At 37.3% G+C, this 20,797-nt stretch overlaps 2 protein-coding genes across 5 annotated transcripts; one reads left to right on the forward strand and one right to left on the reverse strand.

The window, feature by feature from the left end:
- Nucleotides 1–1,370: 1,370 nt before the first annotated feature.
- On the forward strand, nt 1,371–10,291 carry FKBP7 (FKBP prolyl isomerase 7). 3 transcript variants are annotated; one of them, XM_060151407.1, is made up of 4 exons: nt 1,371–1,706; nt 2,782–2,933; nt 7,639–7,769; nt 9,962–10,291. In XM_060151407.1, the coding sequence occupies exons 1-4, from the start codon at nt 1,456–1,458 to the stop codon at nt 10,121–10,123; spliced, it is 696 nt and encodes a 231-aa protein (XP_060007390.1). In that variant the 5' UTR covers nt 1,371–1,455; the 3' UTR covers nt 10,124–10,291. The 3 variants fall into 3 exon arrangements, with proteins under 3 accessions (XP_060007390.1, XP_060007391.1, XP_060007389.1); XM_060151408.1 differs by having other exon boundaries at nt 1,372–1,706; nt 7,636–7,769; nt 9,967–10,125; XM_060151406.1 differs by having other exon boundaries at nt 1,373–1,706; nt 7,636–7,769.
- A 3,439-nt stretch (nt 10,292–13,730) lies between these two features.
- On the reverse strand, nt 13,731–20,654 carry PJVK (pejvakin). Of its 2 annotated transcripts, XM_060151410.1 has the most exons (6): nt 19,610–20,654; nt 18,473–18,668; nt 17,815–17,956; nt 16,397–16,514; nt 14,234–14,332; nt 13,731–14,040 (listed from the first exon to the last, which is right to left on the reverse strand). In XM_060151410.1, exons 1-6 carry the CDS (start codon nt 19,818–19,820, stop codon nt 13,748–13,750), a joined length of 1,059 nt encoding a protein of 352 aa, XP_060007393.1. In that variant the 5' UTR covers nt 19,821–20,654; the 3' UTR covers nt 13,731–13,747. The 2 variants fall into 2 exon arrangements, with proteins under 2 accessions (XP_060007393.1, XP_060007392.1); XM_060151409.1 differs by lacking the exon at nt 19,610–20,654 and having other exon boundaries at nt 17,815–17,935; nt 18,473–19,066.
- Between the last annotated feature and the right edge of the window lie 143 nt (nt 20,655–20,797).

Raw genomic sequence — 20,797 nt, forward strand, 5'->3', positions numbered from 1 at the left:
TGGTGGTTGTTTTTATTCAAAAAAAAAGCCTCCTCTTTATGTTTCCTTCGTATCCTTCTCCCATTCAGGGGGTCCGAGAAATTATCTTCTAGGAAGTCAGTGTGCATTGAGAGTCCCACCACGCCGACAAAGAATCTTAGCCACAACTTCATTTAGAATATAAAACACGGAAGCAAGCGTTGGACTTTATTTTAAAAATGGAAGTTTTCTCTAGCCTTTATGATTTTTTAAAATCCTGTTTGGAAATGACCATCCCCTTGTATAATTGACAATAATTTTCAGATTTCTGTAATTTCACAAGCTTTAAGCAAAGCCGATATAAGCAGGCTCGGTGCTGCGGCTTTTAGGCTTTTAGCATCACTGAGGCGGATAACACCTCCCCTTCCAGAGCCTAATCCAGGCCTTCGCTGAGGTCCTTCTGGTTTGGGTAAAAGTCTTCGGGTGTTCGCTTGGAAATACGGCGAATTGACGGATAGATGGACAGATGGAAATGTATTTAATAAATCGAATACGTATAGTTAAATGTTAATGATAGAATCCAAGTAGTGGATATAAGGCCGCGGTGATGGGGTAGTAAAATTTATTCTGTACGTTGTAAAGTTCTTCATGCTAAAATGTTGGGGGTGAGGATATAAGGCTGGCTTTGTGTCGGACTTGGTCAAATCCCTGCCGCGTATTAGCCGTGAGATTGAAACAGAATGCCCAATACTCAAATTACCTAGTTTTCTCGTCAGTGGAATGTGGATAATTACCTATGTCGCCGACTTGGTAAGAAAAGCAAAACTGTTAAGAGCTTTACCCGCCCTCCTAGAAGCCCTCAAATCAAGGGCGACAGCGAGTGGTGAGGGAAGGAAATGCAAACCAGCAGCCGGTCCCGAATCGCTGGAGTCGGCTCTGGGGAACAGCCGTTAACCCGCTTCGGGGAGCAGCGGTACCTCTGTGTACTAGTGTGTGGCTTAGCCTGGAACCGCTTAATGCATGACTTCGACCCCGAGAAGGCGCTTCAAAGACACCGCAGAAGCAGAATGCCTCCCCCGATGCCCACCAGTTCTCTAGGGATCTGAGGAGACGCCTTTCATGCCCAGAAATGACAATCGTATCCTCGGACTACGACATCCCATCAGTCTTATTTCCTCTTTTGCCAGTTTCAAAAGGTAACGCGAACGTTACTATCGAACCCTGAGGAAACTGTTTGTAAATTATGCGGACTTAGCGAGAAGATGCGGTGCAAGTGTGGAGTGTTGCCTTAGCGACTGAAAACAGCCAGCCAAAGCTAGGGGTCCCACCAGGACGAAACCAGCAGCCAACGCGCAAAAATTTCGCTGCTGGGCGCGCCGCAGGGAAAGGGGGCGGGGCCACGCTTCACCCCGCCCCCGGCCTTTTATGACGTAGGACAATGACTGCCACGCGTCGTAACTAGGCTGCTGGCGCGGCCACTCCGCGCCAGTGACACGCATGAGGGAACGCGGTGGTCATCTGGGGCCGACTCTCGGAATCATGCATTTCTTATTTAGGTTAATCATTTTCGTTTACCTGTGGGGCATTTTTACTGCTCAAGGACAAAAGGCAGAGGAGAGCATAGAGGAAGTGAAAATTGAAGTTTTGCATCGTCCAGAAAACTGTTCTAACACAAGCAAAAAGGGAGACGTGCTAAATGCCCATTACGACGGCTTCTTGGCTAAAGACGGCTCGAAATTCTACTGCAGGTAGGAAATGATGCGAACAGCTCCCGCGTCCAGTTGATGCACTAAATCTAGCCTCCCTCCACCAACCAGAAACCTAATTTGTTGTTTGATTTGTTCTTGTTTTTTAACAGCGAGAGTTCAGCCTTTTATTTGTAGGGGGGAAATCAGATTTGATACAGTATTTCCCTATTATATGGAATATTATTTTAAATTACTGAAAATGTTGACCCAAGAAATTATTAAAAATACACACATCCATACACTCCCCCGACCACCACCACTACCCTTCGTACCTATAGAAGTAAGTCAAGGTACTGTTTGTAAGAATGTTCACACTTTTCCTTTGCTGTGGGTTGGAGCCTCCTTACTGAGGACTACGTAGAGTTGTTTGGGAGATATTGTCTGGCCTTCAGAAGCACGATATTTACTGGCTGGAGGCCACTTTCCAGCTGTATCAAGAAGCCACTACAATGACTTTGTCTGGTGACTTCCGGACCCTGTGTCCTGCCTGCCCCCTCATCCCACTACTACTTACTCTGATTTAATTGATGGTTTATTACTCAGAGGTAGAATGTCTTTTCTCCTTCTGTGCTCTTACCCTATAAAAATACAATTGGGGAAAGTTAGTTCTTTGCATCTAGAATAGAGAAATTTAATAAGAAGAAAAAATACAAATTTTAATCATGGTTCAAATGACTTTTTGAGGCTAAACCTGTACCATTATTTTTTAGAACAAACCCAGAATGGTAAATAAGTCATTTGGACAATCCATGCAGCTAGTTAGGGGCAGGAGACCCATTAAAAAGTTAACTGTTGAATAGTTTTTGTAAAGATGACAAAACAAGAAAATGAGATGACTCCTAATGACTAGCTTTGGGCAAATCATACCTCTGTCTGGGAGGTTTGAGCCATACCTCTGTCTGGGAAGTTTGAGCCAAACACCCCACTAGGGGGTTCAGAATGAATCTTAATATAGGAAAAGAGATGGTTAGAGAGGACTCCAATTTTAAATTGGAACTAAATGCTCAGCTGTATTTTAAAGTTTGATTTTATTTTTCTTGAAATCAACTTACCTAGGTGTTGTTTTTAATTATAGCCGGACACAAAATGAAGGCCACCCCAAATGGTTTGTTCTTGGTGTTGGACAAGTCATAAAAGGCCTAGACATTGGGATGACGGATATGTGTCCTGGCGAGAAGCGAAAATTGATTATACCCCCTTCATTTGCATATGGAAAGGAAGGCTATGGTAAGGTGTTTTAATATGTATATCTCTAAGTTATATTTAAAAATAAGTCATAGACTTCGGGTATATAGTTAAAAAATCAAAAGCAGACTCTCAAAGTTAAATAAGATATAGAATATAGGGTCCAATAAACTTTAGCTCTATCAAGTCCAGTCATCATTAAAGAAAGAAATTAAAACAAAAATGATATACCATTTTCACCCATCAGATTAGCAAAGACATAAAAGTTGGCAAAGGTATGGAAAAAACAGCAGTCCCATGCATTATTGCTGGGAATGTAAATCATTCGACCTCTTTAGCAATTTCTATCAAAATTTAAAATGTACATATCCTCTGATCCCATAGTTCCATTTCCAGGAATGTGTACCAAGGTACATCTTAAAGAACATGGATTGCAGACTTTTTTGGGTAGCAAGACTGCAAACTACCCGAGTATCCCTTAGTAGGAAATTAGTTAACTAAGTTATGCTATATCTATACAGTGGATTATTGTGCAGCCAGTAAAAAGAATGAAGTAGAGCCATATGTATTAATGTGTTAAAGATAAAATGGGATAGAATATATTCCTGCAACAAATATTTATTGAGCATCAGTGCCTGGCTCTATTCTAGGCACTGAGCATAAAGCAGTGTACAATGCAGAAACAGTTTCCTAACCTCAATGAGAGCGGGAACCCTCATGTGAGAGGGAAAATTTCACATACGTATCATGTATCTACATAGACTATCTAAAAAATACACCATCTGATGATATTAAATGTTCCTGGGAAGGAGGCCTGAGGGTCAAGGGTAAGGAGATTTCCTCTCATTCTGTAATATATTATACTATTTAAGTTTTTTACTGTATGCATGTACTAAATTTTTTATTGAAGTATAGTTGACTTAAAATACTATATTAGTTTTAGGTATAAAACATGGTGACTCGATATATTTATAGATTACACACCATACAGAATTATTACAGTATTATTGACTATATCCCCTGTGCTGTATATAACATCCCAATTGGTGGGAATGTAAATTGGTACAGCCACAACTGAAAACAGTACAAAAGTTTCTCAAAAAATTAAAAATAGAACTACTATATGATCCAGCAATTCCACGCCTGGGTATTTTTCTGAAGAAAATGAAAACACTAATTTGAAAAGATATATGCACCCCAGTGTTCATTACAGCATTATTTACAATAGCCAAGATATGGAAACAACTTAAGTGTCCATCGATGGATGAATGGATAAAGAAGATGTGGTATACACACACACACACAACACACACACACACACATACACACACACACACACACACACACACACACACACACACACACACACACACTGGAATATTACTCAGCCATGAAAAGGAATGAAATCTTGCCATTTCTAACAACATGGATGGACCTAGAGGGTATTATGCTAAGTGAAATAAGTCTGACAGAGAAAGATATGTATTAATTTTTCAAAAATTAAATTTTTTAAAATCACTAAAGTTAAAAGTGGAGAATAGAGAAATTTTTAAGAGGGGAAAATGGGCTGTGTGGCAGAGGGCCGGTTTCTATATTGCATTCTCAGTTGGGTCCTTGCTTCCTATTGCTGTGTGAAGACTATAAAGATTTTTCTTTTGGCCACACCCCAGGGCTTGCGGGGATCTTAGCTCCCCGACCAGGGATTTGAACCCATGCCCTCTGCAGTGGAAGTGCAGAGTCCTAACCACTGGACCATCAGGGAATTCCCCAAAGGAAGAATCTTTACCTCCTCATTCTATTTAGAGCCCTTCTTAACCCCACGTATTTGAAATATTTAGTATATAATTAAAGCAATTAAAGATTTTCTACAATGAAATGTTGTCTTTACTCCCCAATATTTCATTGAAATGGCACACCCTCTTTAAGGATGTTAGTTTACTCATTAGGCGGAATGGTTCCCTCGCCTATTCTTTCCAGCAAAAGTAGGGGATCACTGCCCCAAATTGGATTGGAGGGAAGTTAGTGGTACAAGTCAGATCCAATCAGATTTAAAGCTCCTAAAGAGACAGTTCCAAATAACTACAGCTTCACTTTCAAAGCTTTTCACCAATCATTTGGTTCCATCAAAATAGCTCCCACAGAACCATAATTAGTGTATCCTATTTTTAGTTGTAAAGGAACCTAGGAGAGGGAGAGAGAATTGAAGATAAATTGAACGCAGTCTTGTCCTAAAAATGCTGTCATAGGTTGAGGTCAATTCTAGGCAAAATGATATAGGCAGAGTTTGCCTTTCATTCTCCTTAATCTCATTTTCAGAGTTTCTCTTTCTCTCTTGTAGATACCTCCACATTCTGCCTGCTACCAGGGCACCCACATCTCTCATCAATAGGTGCTCATCTTGGGTCCTGTTACCCTGTGACAAATGAGTACTTATTTTATCCTTTTTGTAAACTAATTTATGCTTAGATACAAATGACTACCCAGTCTGCCTAAGCTATTAATAAGCCAGACCCTTGCTACAAAAATGTAGAAATTTGACTTGAAGTTAGTTCATATTCAATTTGAGGTGTCTTCAATAAATATATAAAAATAATGAATCTGACTAGTAACATCACCAACACCTACATTTTACACGTAAGGAAACTGAGGCCCGACAAAAGTGTGTTCTTTGGAATGTAGTTAACTGCTAGTTTACCTGCATTATTTATAATAGCTTACTAATAGCTTGAATTCAATTATTTTAAAAGCTGCTGTGTATACCATAAGTAACTGCTTAACAAACAATATCTTGATTGAATAAGCTTTTTTAAATAAGTTGTTATTAAGACCTAACATTAGCTATAACTTTATTTTAGGTAGTACTTGAAGAAGTCTTTTCCTGTGCGCAATATCTTTGCCTAATCACAGAGCACCCCTGCATGTCTTGAAATGCATGTGACTTGTTAGTGCTTTAATTAACAGTACATGTGGTATGTATAGATTCTTTACATTAACTTCTAATTCTTTGATCTGCTTCTCTAAATACAAGTAATTCTATAGCAAATGCATATTTTTGTCTTCTTTATACTGTAATTTTTTAGTAAGATAAAACTTAACTGGCAATATATTCTATGTTTACAGTAGAATTTTGGGGAAACTTAGACTTGTAATATTTTTTAAGAAATTTGAATTTGTGTTTTGAATTTGTTTTTAATTATTGTCAGGAGAAGTTATTTTTCTTTCATAAAGAGGTCTTAACTGGACAGAATAGGAATGGGTTTTGTAAAAATGATCAGTCAATCAATCTCTAGCTCTTTTACTATAAAGTCAGGTAATATGTGGTATGTTGGTTGGGATGGTCACATTAGTCATGTAATATGTGGGTAGATTTTTCTATGTCCTGGCTTTGGAGATGGCTGATCCACTTATTTTGGCTGTAACTTTCAAGCTTTGTTCTCTGGATTATGTAAATACTTTAGCAAGAATTCTCCACTTTTTCATTTAAAAAATTACTGTTTGCTTCCAAGAACAAATTTAGCCATTTTTTAAATAAGTGATAGAGGCCATTCATTCAACAAATATTTGAGTAACTATAATGTACTGGTGACAAAAGCCACCCAGTGCCTCTTAGCAAGTCATTTCTGCATGTCATTTTTATGAATGGCCATCTGAAGTAGCCCATAGATTGCTAATGTGACATCACTTAATAGATTAACTTTATTAAAGAGAGCTATTTAACTTAATACTTAGAAGGCTTTTTTGTGATTATAAATTTCTTCATGAAATTGTTACTGGTTTGTTCTGTCATTGCACTATTTTTTGTCTATAAAAATTTGAAAGACATGTATACTAATACATATATTTTATTCATACTTCCAAATAACTGAACAAAATCATTTTCTAAAAGATACCTATCTTTGAAATTGTTCTGCCTGTGAATTTCTTCTCTGCACTAGCTCTCTCCTGTATAATGTTGGGGTATATTAATAAAAATTACATGATTTAGGGCTTCCCTGGTGGCTCAGTGGTTGAGAGTCCGCCTGCCAATGCAGGGGACACGGGCTCGTGCCCCGGTCCGGGAAGATCCCACATGCCGTGGAGCAGCTGGGCCCGTGAGCCATGGCCGCTGAGCCTGCGCGTCCGGACCCTGTGCTCCGCAATGGGAGAGGCCACAACAGCCACAACAGTGAGAGGCCCGCATACCGAAAAAAAAAAAAAGAATACACCTGCCAATGCAGGGGAGACGGGTTAGAGCCCTGGTCCAGGAAGATCCCACGTGCCGCAGAGCACCTAAGCCCATGCGCCACAACTACTGAGTCTGCGCTCTAGATCCCGTGAGCCACAACTACTGAGTCCACGTGTCACAACTACTGAAGCCCATGTACCTAGAGCACGTGCTCTGCAACAAGAGAAGCCACCGCAATGAGAAGCCTGCGCACTGCAATGAAGAGTAGCCCCCGCTTGCTGCAACTAGGGAAAGTCCACGCACAGCAACGAAGACCCAACGCAGCCAAAAATAAATACATTAATTTTTAAAAATACATGATTTATATTTATTTCAATTTAATCAGGAAATAATGGTCCCCTGGGTCTTTAGAACTGACTTGGTTTGAAGACATATGGAAAAAGTGTTCCTAAGAAATATTTAGAAAGCAATTTTTATAAATATGAAATAATATAATCATAATGCTATAATGGCTATTTGTAAATAAATATTTGAACGTTATCTTCATGTAAGTTAAAGTGTTAAAATTTACACCTTTAGCAGAAGGCAAGATTCCACCTGATGCAACGTTGATTTTTGAGATTGAGCTCTATGCTGTGACCAAAGGACCACGAAGCATTGAAACATTTAAACAGATAGATGCGGATAATGACCGGCAACTTTCTAAAACTGAGGTAATTCAAACAGATTTCATATGTACAATCTCATTTTTTGTCACATCTGTGTTATAGCTATTATTTTTACTTCTACCTAGTATGGACTGATTAATTTGCTTTTATAGAGCTGGTTACAAAAAAACTAAATTCCAAGAAGAAAATGTACTTTTATAATGTAAAACCTGAAACTAAGTCAGACTGTTTAATTTCCTTTCTCCCTGCAAGAGGGTCATTAAAATACCAAACTAATCTCTACGAGGCATTTCTGGCATCTAGCCTACAGGAGAAGATCTTCAAGCAGCACTGTAGGAATTTGTAACTGGGCAAACAATTCCCACCTCATAGGATTGTGAGGATTACATGAGATTATTAAAAGAGCTAGGAAAAATTTGAACTGTGTAGTCCAGAAAGTTGGTAAACAGGGTCCTGGAGTTCAGTTACCTAGCTTCTGCATCCTTAAAAAGCTAAAAATAGAGTTGTCATGTGATCCAGCAATCCCACTCCTGGGCATATATCCAGACAAAACTATAATTCAAAAAGATACATGCACCCCTATGCTCATAGCAGCACTATTTACAATAGCCAAGACATGGAAGCAACCTAAGTGTCTATCGACAGACGAATGGATAAAGAAGGTGTGTGTGTGTGTGTGTGTGTGTGTGTGTGTGTATACACACACACACAGAGGAATATTACTCAGCCATTAAAAAAAGTGAAATAATGCCATTTGCAGCAACATGGATGGACATAGAGATTATCATACTAAGTAAACTAAGAGAAAGACAAATATCATATGGTATCACTTATATGTAGAATCTAAAAAAATGATACAAAAATGAACTTACTTACAGAATAGAAATAGACTCACAGACGTAGAAAACAAACTTATGGTTACCAAGGGGGAAAGGAGGAGAGGAGGCATAAATTGGGAATTTGGGATTAACAGATACACGCTACTATATATAAAATAAACAACAAGGACCTACTGTTGTCCCTGTAGCACAGGGAACTATATTCAGTATCTTGTAATAATCTATAATGGAAAAGAATCTGAAAAAGAATAGATCATAGATATATAGATATTTGTATAACTGAATCACTTTGCTGTGTACCTGAAACATTGTAAATCAACTATACTTCAATGCAAAAAAAAAGTGATAATAAATAAAATACCCAGCCTTGTTTAATACTATCTCCAAATCGTTGTGCTTTACTCTCTTTAGTTATTATATGTATTAATATATGATTTATTTATGTAATATACATAATTTCCAATAGAAATATAATTGAGTTACATACATAATTTTAAATGTTTTAGTAGCCACATTTTAAAAAGTAAAAAGAAACAAGTGAAATTAATGTTAATTAATTAACTCAATATATCTAAAATACTGCCATTTCAACATGAAACCAATATAAAAATTATCAATGACATTTTTTATTATCTTCAAAATTTGTTGTGTATTTTACCCTTACAGTAGCTTGTCTCAATTTGATCTACCACATTTCAAGTGCTTAATGGACATATATGGCTAGTAGCTACCATGTTAGGCTGTGCTTATAATGTGTCTTTGCTTAGAGAAATGTCATATAGACAAAAGGGAATACTTCAGAATACCTGTTCCTTATTTGACATTAGAGAGATGATCATAATTTGTAGATTGGGGGAGAGCTATAGAAGCATAGAAAAATTAAGAAAATTAAATTTTATTTCAAAACCTGTAGTTGGGTTTTTTTATTCATTATACATATTTATTATTGGGTTGGCCAAAAAGTTCATTTGGGTTTTTCATAGGCTGGAAAAACCCGAACGAAACTTTTTGGCCAACCCAATGACTTTAGAGATAATAGAAATGCCAATTTGGATTTTATTCACTAATGGAAATTCTTAAGAGGGAGTTTCCTTTGGTAATGTGGATAGTGTAGATTATTGGAAAGCATTTAGTTTCAACAAAATTCAATTCAGATGTTAATCTGAGTATGTACCACTAACCACCTATAACCTCGGGGGAAGCTAGTTTGAAGATCTGTTTCTCTTCAGAAAATTGCTTCAAAGGTTGAAAAAATTAAACCTCAAATAGCTTTTCAAATTTTTGTATCACTTTTTATAAGCAGTCTTAGATATGAGTTTCTTTATGTAAACATTTTCTCAAAGTTGCTGGAAATTTCTTGTGATATATTTTTATTAAAGAAATATTATTTTGGCCTAGATAAGTCATTACCTGAAAAAGGAATTTGAAAAAGATGAGAAGCCACGTGACAAGTCATATCAGAATGCAGTTTTAGAAGATATTTTTAAGAAGAACGACCATGATGGTGATGGCTTCATTTCTTCTAAGGAATACAATGTCTATCAACATGATGAACTATAGCATATTTTTATTTCTAAATTTTCTTAGCTATTTACTGTACTTTATATGTAAAACAAAGTCACTTTTCTCTGAGTTGTATTCTCTATTTTTCCCCCATGAACATATTTTGATCCCTTCAATACATGTAATTTTGGAATAATAAATGTGAGGCTGTTTTGCAAAAGTTAACTTTCAAGTAAGGCGTGACTGTGTTTCCTTTTGCTTTATTCTGTTAACATGAATTGCACCACCATAAAATCGACCTCTGCATCCTAGTGGGCAGCTTTTCCCCTTCAGGTTATAGGAGGACATCTATGTCAAAATCCACAAGCTCTTCCCAACTCTAACCTTAACAGCATGTATAGTTATGTAAATATCCAATTTTTAATATTTAAAGTGCCCCATATTTTTAAAATATTTAATAGGGACCCAGGAATTAACATTTCATTTGTTTATACATTTCACAGCATTATGGATAGTAGGATATAAAAATCATAGGACCGAGGAATCTTCCTTTAGTATACATGCAGGAAAGTATTAGTTGTATAACTCTGTCAGAGAGCCTCAACACAGTCTCTGTACTTTTTGGTGCAAGTTTCTGGCCTTAGGTATTTGTTCCAATGACTAATGTTTGAAAGACATTTCATCAGACCAAAGGCTTTGTGCCTCTATCTTAGAGCAGGCATCATAAAGTCTGTACTGCTCTGACTCTTGCATTCCCTCAGACATCATTATACGCCTCTTCCTTCTCGTAGGCCTTTATATCTACCATCCCTAACTTTTTGTCTTGATAGTTTTAAATTGATGCTACGCTATTTCTTAGTCTCCCTTTCTCTAGGTATCTCTATCCTATGTCACTTCTCACAATGTTCTTGTTATTAACCATGAACGAGCATTACAAACTGGTATGCCATCAAGTTTTTGATAAATGTGTACAACTTATTTTACACATGAGGATATCAAATGAGGATGCAGATGAGGATGTAAAGTGCCATGGCAATTTTGTGTCATGGTCAAATCATTGTGGTCCAACATGTTGAGAATAAGAGGTAAGAGATGCTGTAGAAAATCATGTTGGTACCCAAGAAAGGATACATATTTATTGGAACATGTAAGATTTACTTACTGTGTATGTAGAAAGTGGTTAGGCAGTAAATAGCTCTATTCAAAACCAACTGAGTTCAAAACAAAGTCTTTTCCATTTTCTGAAACTTGCTCTTTCCAAACCATTGTTCACTGTTCATCTTTTAACCTCTTTAAATATACTGCTAGAAATCCTATAATTTAAAAGTATAAGGGCAACACAAAAACCACTAGATTAGTGGATATTACATATGCATAGCACAGTTAGACACTTTGTAAAATAAAAACCTTTACTATCTTTTCTTTCCCCCCTATATTTCTTCATTCCTATACCCAATTTTATAACTCCTCCTCACTTAATCATCAACTTTCATCCCTTTACTTCCCTCAGAAAAACCTGCTCCGTTCAAGTAAACTAAGTTGCTAATACAATATTATGTTTTGGTTTGGAAACTGCCCCCATTCTCTATATCCATATTAATAAAAGTCACTAGAGGTTTTTTTGATCAGTATACTCATATTTGCACCTGAATCATAATATACTCGGCCCAAAACAAAAATACCATGAAGGCTATAAATGGAAATTATCCTATGATACCAACTTTCTAATTCTAACCTTTCTGTCCCATTGTTTTCATACCAAGTGCTTTTAAACTTATGTTTGTTTTTTATTTATTTATTTTTGGCTGCATTGAATCTTCGTTTCTGCGCACAGGCTTTCTCTAGTTGTGGCGAGGGGGCGCTATTGGGCCTAATCAAGCAGAGGGCTCAGAAGAGCCCGACAAGTTTGATCAAGGAGAGACTTTTTGTCACAGATAATGCCAAACTGTTTACCAAAGTAATCGTACCAATTTGTTTTTCAACTAGTATGAGAGTTTCAGTTGCTTTCCTCACCAAAGCTTACTATTAGCAATTTGAAGATTTTGAATACTTCTAGTATACCTAGTGCTATCTCATGGTGGTTTTTTTTTTTAAACACTAAATGGATTGAATCACTTTATTTATTTTTGGCTGCGTTGGGTCTTCGTTGCTGCACTCGGGCTTTCTCTACTTGCGGTGTGCGGGGGCTACTCTTCCTTGAGGTGTGCAGGCTTTGCATTGCAGTGGCTTCTCCTGTTGCAGAGCACAGGCTCCAGGCGTGTGGGCTTCAGTAGTTGTGGCTCGCAGCCCCTAGAGTGCAGGCTCAGTAGTTGTAGCGCACGGGCTTAGTTGCTACGCGGCATGTGGGAGCTTCCCAGACCAGGGCTCGAACCCGCGTCCCCTGCATTGGCAGGTGGATTCTTAACCACTGCACCACCAGGGAAGTCCCTAAACTTATGTTTTAAAAAATTATAGGGCTTCCCTGGTGGCGCAGTGGTTGAGAGTCCGCCTGCCGATGCAGGGGACACGGGTTCGTGCCCCGGTCCGGGAAGATCCGACATGCCGCGGAGCGGCTGGGCCCGTGAGCCATGGCCGCTGAGCCTGCGTGTCCAGAGCCTGTGCTCCGCAACGGGAGAGGCCACAACAGTGAGAGGCCCGCGTACCGCAAAAAAAAAAAAAAAAAAAAAAAAAAAAATTATAGATGATGGTAAATGAACATGGAGATTTACTCAAATTCTAATCACATTTAAATAGTTTAAAAGATAAAATATTAATCCTTCCACATACATATAGTATACAACTATTTCGTATTTACGTAACTGCCTAATGACTTCATAGGCATATGCCTAGTAGTGACTGCTGTACTATTTGATTTCTGGAACTTTAACATAGTATTTTTGTAATAATTTTAAAATGGTGTATAGTAAATAATTTAGGTTGCTTGTGTATAAAAAAATTTCAGATGTCTTACAGAGTAGATGCAAAAGGTCTCACAGAACTAAATACGTTAAATGTTTTAAACATTTTCAAAGGAGAAAAGAAATAAACATGTCCCAGCTGCCTTAACTTTAAAATGACTGTAGTGAGTTTTTATAAAGACAAAGCTGGCGAGCACATATATATGTACATCACAAAATGGCAGCCCATTACCACTATCAGTCATCTTTAATTGTGTACACAAAACCCCACACTGAGCTCAGTGTGCTTTTAATTTGATACCACAATTAAACATTTAGGATTACATTAAATTATTAACACATTTTTCTCATTTTACCAGACCTAGGGCAACAGTTAAAGCACCATAAAGTTGCCACTTGTGTACTCTTGTCATTCTTAGATCTTGAATTAAAAGCCAACTAAAAATAAAATTGATATCTAGAAAATTTCTATGTAAAATGAGACTAAATCCCAAAATATACTTCTAAAGTGACTGGCAGATTTTATGAAGGAATATCTATATTCTGAATTTTATATTTCAACCTTTTCCAATATAAACATTATTAATCCTCATGACAATTTATGAGGTAGACACTATTATCATCTCCACTTATAGATGGGAAAAATGATGCCCAGACAGGTTAATTTCTTGTTCCCCTCCCTCTTTAATTTGCTACAACTCATCAAAGCAAACCTAGATAATTTTGGAAAGGTGTGTGGCACAGTTGCACCTAAAGCACCAGCAAGATACATTGACTTTCCATTTTATTTCATTCTCTTGTGCCAAACATCAAAACAAGGAACTGCATGAAGTCTCACATACTTCTGCCCATCGGCAGAGCACTGAAAGCACCCATAAACCGTCTCCCTTTTAAAGCTCCCCATGCCACAGAGTATGCAAGGTCCTTTTGGAATGCTGTGATTAAGTAAATTAACTCGGATATGAGTCCCTTCTTTGAGTGAAATATCACTCATGCTGAGAGATTTGTCATAATAGTCAGAAAAAAGATCATCTAAGTAAAGCTGTGAACGAGAAATGGCATCCATCACTCTTCTATCTAAAAGGACAAAAAAAGAAATGTGTTAAAAGTCAAATAAAAAATGTATAGCCAAACTGCAATTATAACTATGTGTGAATCTAAACCATCAGTCATGAAATTTGGCTTTTAAATTTAAATTCTTAAGACAGTATTACTGAAGAGATAACCTCAAGTGTTAATCTGAGAAGCAAAAAATCTTCAGCGGACATACTTCTTTCAAATAGTATATTTCTCAATCTGTAGAGCAGTGCAAATGTTGCCGTTTCTTCCATTTCAAATCCTCCTTTTGACACTGAAGTGACACAAAGGTCTATAAAAAAAAAATTTTAGAAGATGTTATAATTTGAACAACTCATATATATATATTTTTTGCGGTACGCGGGCCTCTCACCGTTGTGGCCTCTCCCGTTGTGGGGTGCTCCGGACGCGCAGGCTCAGCAGCCATGGCTCACGGGCCCAGCCGCTCCGTGGCATGTGGGATCTTCCCGGACCGGGGCATGAACCCGTGTGCCCTGCATTGGCAGGCGGACTCTCAACCACTGCGCCACCAGGGAAGCCCAAACAACTCATGTTTTATTGGGAGTTTTAATTGTGGTTGAATTCTGGTATGTGCCATTCATTTTATTTTTTTAAGTTAAATTTTACATATTTTTAGAAAAGGTAACATTTACATGGTATGAAATTCAAAGAGTACAAAAAGAGGATACGGTGACAAATAAGTCTCTACGTTGACCCCAGCCTCAGTTTTATACCCCGGGGTAACTACTGTTGTGTGTACTTCCAGAAATACTCCATATATTTTACATGCATAAAGAATATGTATATATGTATGTAAGTATGTATACATATAAAATTGTTTAGGCTCAAATAGATACACATTTCTTTAAAATATCATAGAGATTATTCCATGTCAGGATCTTCAGTGCTACATAATTCCTAATGGCTTCACAGTATTCTATTGTGTGGATGCACCATTATTCAACTAGCTGCTGATAACACACCTTAAGGTTATTTCCAATCTTTTGCTATTATGAGCTGACTATCCTTATACCCACATCATTTCATATATGTATATCTATAGGATAAATTCCTAAAAGTGTAAATAAGGCTAAAATATATGTAATTTAAAATTTTGATGGACATATCAGTTCTATCAGTTTACACTTCTAGTGATCAATATTATTGTAAAAACCTACACCCTTGGACTTCCCTGGTGGTCCAGTGGTAAAGAATCCGCCTTGCAACACAGGGGACACAGGTTTGATCCCTGGTCAAGGAACTAAGATCCCACATGCTGCGGGGCAACTAAGCCCACGAGCCACAACTACTGAGCTCGCGCACCTCAACTAGAGAGCCTGCGTGCGGCAAACTCTAGTTGCCCATGCACTCTGGAACCCGAGCGCCACAACTACAGAGCCCACGTGCCCTGGAGCCTGCATGCCACAACTAGAGAAGAGAAAACCCACAGGCCACAACTAGAGAGAAGCCCGCGTGCTGACACGAAGAGCCCACGCGCCACAACGAAAGATCTCGCGAGCCCCAACGAAGATCCCGCATGCCTCAACGAAGATCCCACATGCTGCAACCAAGACCCGATGCGGCCAAAAGAATAAATAGATACATCTTTTTTTACAAAAAACCTACACCCTTTAGTGTCCCAGATAGAATTTAATTAGTATGATTTGTTTCTGGACTCCCTATTCCCTCCTCCGACAGAACTGCAGAAACAAAAACAGGTCTAAAAATGTTCATAAATCACCATGGCTAAGGGGCTCCCTTGCCTATTCCTTTGGGCTACACCTAGACTTGAGCTGGCTGGTCTAATAATCTTAAAACCTGTGAAATGTAGAAATTTAAACTGAGCTGCACTGCAGTATTACATAAGGTGACAATTTGGGGGAATTATTTGTAACTTTAAGGTTTTAGGGAAAGTCCAGAGTTGGGGGAGCTGGGTCTATGAAAGGAAAACCGGAAGAAAGGTTGTCTTTGGGTACCCTAGTTTGGATGCCTTGACACCTTCGACATCTTACTGTCTACCTACTCTATTTGCCATCATCAAAAGCTACCTATTAGACGATAATTTTTTATTTTCCCATATAAGTCAAGGAAATACTGTCAGTGGATTGTGTTCTCACTCTTAGCTATAATTGTAAGTGGGTGGTGGGAAGACTACAGCCTTCCCCAAGAAACAGGGATGAGGTGATGAGTAAGTAAGGACTGGAGGGTCTTTCCCAGTTACTTCACCCAAACATAATATTGACAGTACTTGAGAGCAGCACTCTTCTATTATTAGACACTCAGAAAGAGACAGAGATTCTCATTAAATCCTTCTTTAAAAATATAATCATTTTGGTGTTTCATGCAAATCACTCACCAAAGGCACCATCCAAGTAAATGAAGAGTTCGAAAACACTGTAAGCTATGGTTGTGTGTGCTGGAAAAACAATAGCTTTGTCCCTTCCCCTGGTATTCTGTTCATCCATAAAATGAAACTATATTAAATAAATTAAATAACATGGTTAAGGAGCACAACACATAAGGATATATTTTTGGAGAAACAAAACATTCCCTACAATCCTACCAAAAACAAACATCCCCACCCCTACAAGCAAAGAATGCTCCTACTTGAATTCAACTGTTTCTAGCAGAGATCCAAATTAATGGTCCATCGGAGACTTGTGATCTATATTAGGAAATACCTCTCACTACTTTCTCAGTTACTTTGTATCAGAGCCGATGATTAGTGCTACCACATGGGTAATGCTCTCTGCCATAGAAACGTTTTTCTTTCAACTGTAAACCAACTGCCTTTAAGTGCTACAGTTGTTTTTAGCCTATTCTGTCCACTGTTCCAAAGCAATTACCAACAATTAAGTAAATATTTCACTCAGTTCATGCCCCCAAAATGATCCAATGTTAAACAATTTGGTGGGCACCTAAATGTAGCCACTGAACAGAACCTTCATTTGCAAAGATTTGAAACGATTATCATTGTACCCTATCTTTCTAATAATTCATTTTAATAAAACAAATCAAGTCATTATTATGCGTCATTATTAGGTGAATGACAAGGACAAATAATATCATAATTGAGCTAAAAATTAAACACAAATAGCTTTCAACATTTTTTTTGTGTGTGTGTGTTACGCGGGCCTCTCACTGTTGTGGCCTCTCCCGTTGTAGAGCACAGGCTCCGGACGCACAGGCTCAGTGGCCATGGCTCACGGGCCCAGCCGCTCCGCGGCATGTGGGATCTTCCCAGACTGGGGCACAAACCCGTGTCCCCTACATTGGCAGGTGGACTCTCAACCACTGCGCCACCAGGGAAGCCCCTCTTTCAATATTTTTTAAAGAACTTAACATTGAATGAAGCATGTTTGGCCATTAACAATATTATTTTAGAAAAATTAATTTAATATAAAAATATAAACTCAACTTTTTAAAATTCAAGTAAAAACTGTATCACTTAAAAATAAAATCAAAGAACTCAACATAACCACTCAATTTGTATTCTTAAAACAGCATAATAGTAATATGAGGGACTCCATTGTACACATTATTTCACAAGGATTAGTGTTTTCTAACATTATTTTACATGTTTATAATTCAAATTTTCTTGGATTCTTTTTCATATTCTAAAACAAAACCATTGGTGTGCAAAATCCTATATACAATTGCAGCTTTTTAATCTCAACATTTGACAAAATACACAGGCTCATTAGAAACTGAATACTTAAAAAATTCCCATTGCAGCTTTTTAGTAAGAGAAGTCTAATGAGTCTAATGGTTTACCCTCATGGATTCCCCACGAATTCCAGCGTGCACAGACAGTGAGCACTGTCGTGTGGTTCGGATGCTTTCCATGACCACACACAATACTGCCTTTCTGCTCCTCCTTGACTGACGTATCAAACTGTGGTCAAAATTAATTTTTCTAAAATCAAGAAGACAGACATTCACAAGAATCTGTAACATCTAACTATGTATAATCAAGTACATTTTTTGATTATCATGTGTTACTATTCACGATCCACCTTAATTAAAAGTAAATCAAGGCAGTCCTAATACAAATCAGAAGGTGTGCTCAAAAGAAATTTAATAATCTGCCTCTCCTTCCTATTTTGTTAAAACATGCATACTATAGGAATCTGTTGGAGGAGACTCTCGTAGTGTATTTGCTGCAAGCATATTCTTGAAGTCTTGTAATCTTATAATTTAGCAAATGCGGCAGAGCCAAAGTGATTTTGCAGAGCAATTAAATATTTTTTAAACCAAATGATTCCAGATATCTACACTTATCCAAAGCTTGGACATATTACTAATTTGCAGTATTTCAAATAAATCAAACAAATTACTCTAATAAAATATAACCCGAATGTTTTAAGCACTCTTTGTAAGGAAGTTTATATAATTAAAATATTTAATAAAAACATGGAAGTATTATACTGACCGTGTAGTAATTTCCTTGAGTAATGTTGATACTTCCACTTCATGTTTGGTTACTACACCAAATGAAGCTTTTACTGCAACTGAATCTGATCCAGTAACGTTAATCCCAACGTCATTCACAATATGGTTGCCTCGCCTTCCATAAAGTGAAACGTCTGATTCATCTTCATAATTCAGTAACTGATAAGATGAAACACCTTTAAGAAAAGGAAATCAATATTTTAAATGTCTTGAATTCATCTAATGTAAATATGTATAGTAGCACATTAATTTACCATTTAAGACTTGTTGAGAATGGCAACATCTTAAACCAAGATTAAAAAGAGCAATTCAGGGCTTCCCTGGTGGCGCAGTGGTTGAGAGTCCGCCTGCCGATGCAGGGGACACGGGTTCGTGCCCCGATCCGGGAGGATCCCACATGCCGCGGAGCGGCTGGGCCCGTTTGCCATGGCCGCTGAGCCTGCGCGTCCGGAGCCTGTGCTCCGCAACGGGAGAGGCCGCAACAGTGAGAGGCCCGCGTACAGCAAAAAAGAAAACAAAAAGAGCAATTCAATTAATCTGACAACAAGAAAAATAAATATCTAGAGTACTTTAAATGAACTCAAATTCTCTTTCAGCCAACAGCATACTTAAGCATCAAGATCCACTGGCTAGCTGAAAGAAAAACAAGTGTTTATAAGAAAAATTTGTTAAAATGTTAATATTAGCCTGTTAATACATTTCAGCTTACCAACTGTAGTAACTGAATCAAAAAATAAATACAAATTACTTTCATCACATTTAACCATGTGAGATAGGCAAGACTGAATAATACCCCTATTTTATAGATGAAGAAATATACTATTATGTCATATTCTAAGTTGATTTGGTTAAAACAATTTATAAAATAACTGAAATTAAATTATACAATAAATAATCTTATAAAATACATTTGAAATTATTCAACCAATAAGAGATTTGATACTATAAAAACGTTAGGCATTGTTAACAATATTATTACTGTCACAGTAATAAGAGTTGCTTTTATCAATGAAAATACATAAATATTATGAACATAGGTAGCACAGACAACCTATGTTTAGATTACCAATAATATAACTGAATGAGTAGTCACTCCCAAACAGACATTTAAACTTACCAGCTGAAATTTCTCTGTCTCCTAGAAGAATATCTTTCAGCGTAAAGGGTGTTGAAGTAAATTTATATCTAGGAAACAGAAAACATCTCTTCTTTTTTACCACCAGACTTAGAGGTTGGTATTTGTCAGCCTCACTGAGGCTTGGAACGGGAACTAATCTCCCTCCATCTCCAACTTGTTTGACAAAGCTCTTGGTAGCCGCAGCAAACATATTAATACAGTATTAAAACGTCATGAACTGCAACCCTCAGATAACAAATCCATGTTTTCAAAAAAAATCAGGCATAAAACTAAGTCTTGCTTGATTTTAAATATAATTATACACGTTAAAAATACAAAGCATGGTTTCACTGAGTAGCTTACCAGTGTACAATTTACAACACTACCTCCCCTGGTGTGCTCAGGTAATGAATTATAGATTAACGGTGTAAAATGATACACTAAAAGCAAGTCTAATTTGGAATTGCAGTCTATAACACTAAAATATACACAGAAAACGACTAATCTTTAAGTATTATCAATGTCCTTGATGACGGTCACAGCTGATAGTGGTTTGCCAGGTTCAAAGGAAGCATATAACCCTACAGGGAACAATACGTTAGCCACTAACATTAGCCCTGGATGCCATCCACAGTGGACCTAGTCCAAAGGGAGTTCCTTCACAAGTCCATTGTGCCAATTTTGGCGACAGAAAAGCACTATTTCTGTGTTATGGTACACAGTTCATTCTTTGAACATTTCATTCATTTTCCTTGTATGTTTACAAAATCAAGTGATTAATATAAAAATAAATTCACAGAATATAAGGAAACAATTGTATGCAGAACTTTATAAAATACTAAATGAAAGCCATATTACATATGTGTAACTGCATAAACTCTGACTTAGGAGTTTCTGTTGAAGCTGGCACATAGTGTCTCTCTGAAATGGAGTACTGCTGCATTTATTTTCTTTTTGTTTCATCATTACTATCCAGTTACTCAACCTTTAAAGAGAGCTGTATAAAGTTTATACTTGTTTTTAAGAAATTTTATGGCTAAATCTTAGAAACAAATCTGAGTACTGAAATAGTGTACTGTCATAGCTATGTGGATGTTAACATAATTTTGAAATAGTGGCTATGTGGTACTTAAAATAAGATATTCATTAAAACAGCAATGGATAGTAATCGATATACAAACATCTATA

This window comes from Lagenorhynchus albirostris, chromosome 6, assembly GCF_949774975.1.
Source record: "Lagenorhynchus albirostris chromosome 6, mLagAlb1.1, whole genome shotgun sequence".
Lineage (NCBI taxonomy): Eukaryota > Metazoa > Chordata > Mammalia > Artiodactyla > Delphinidae > Lagenorhynchus > Lagenorhynchus albirostris.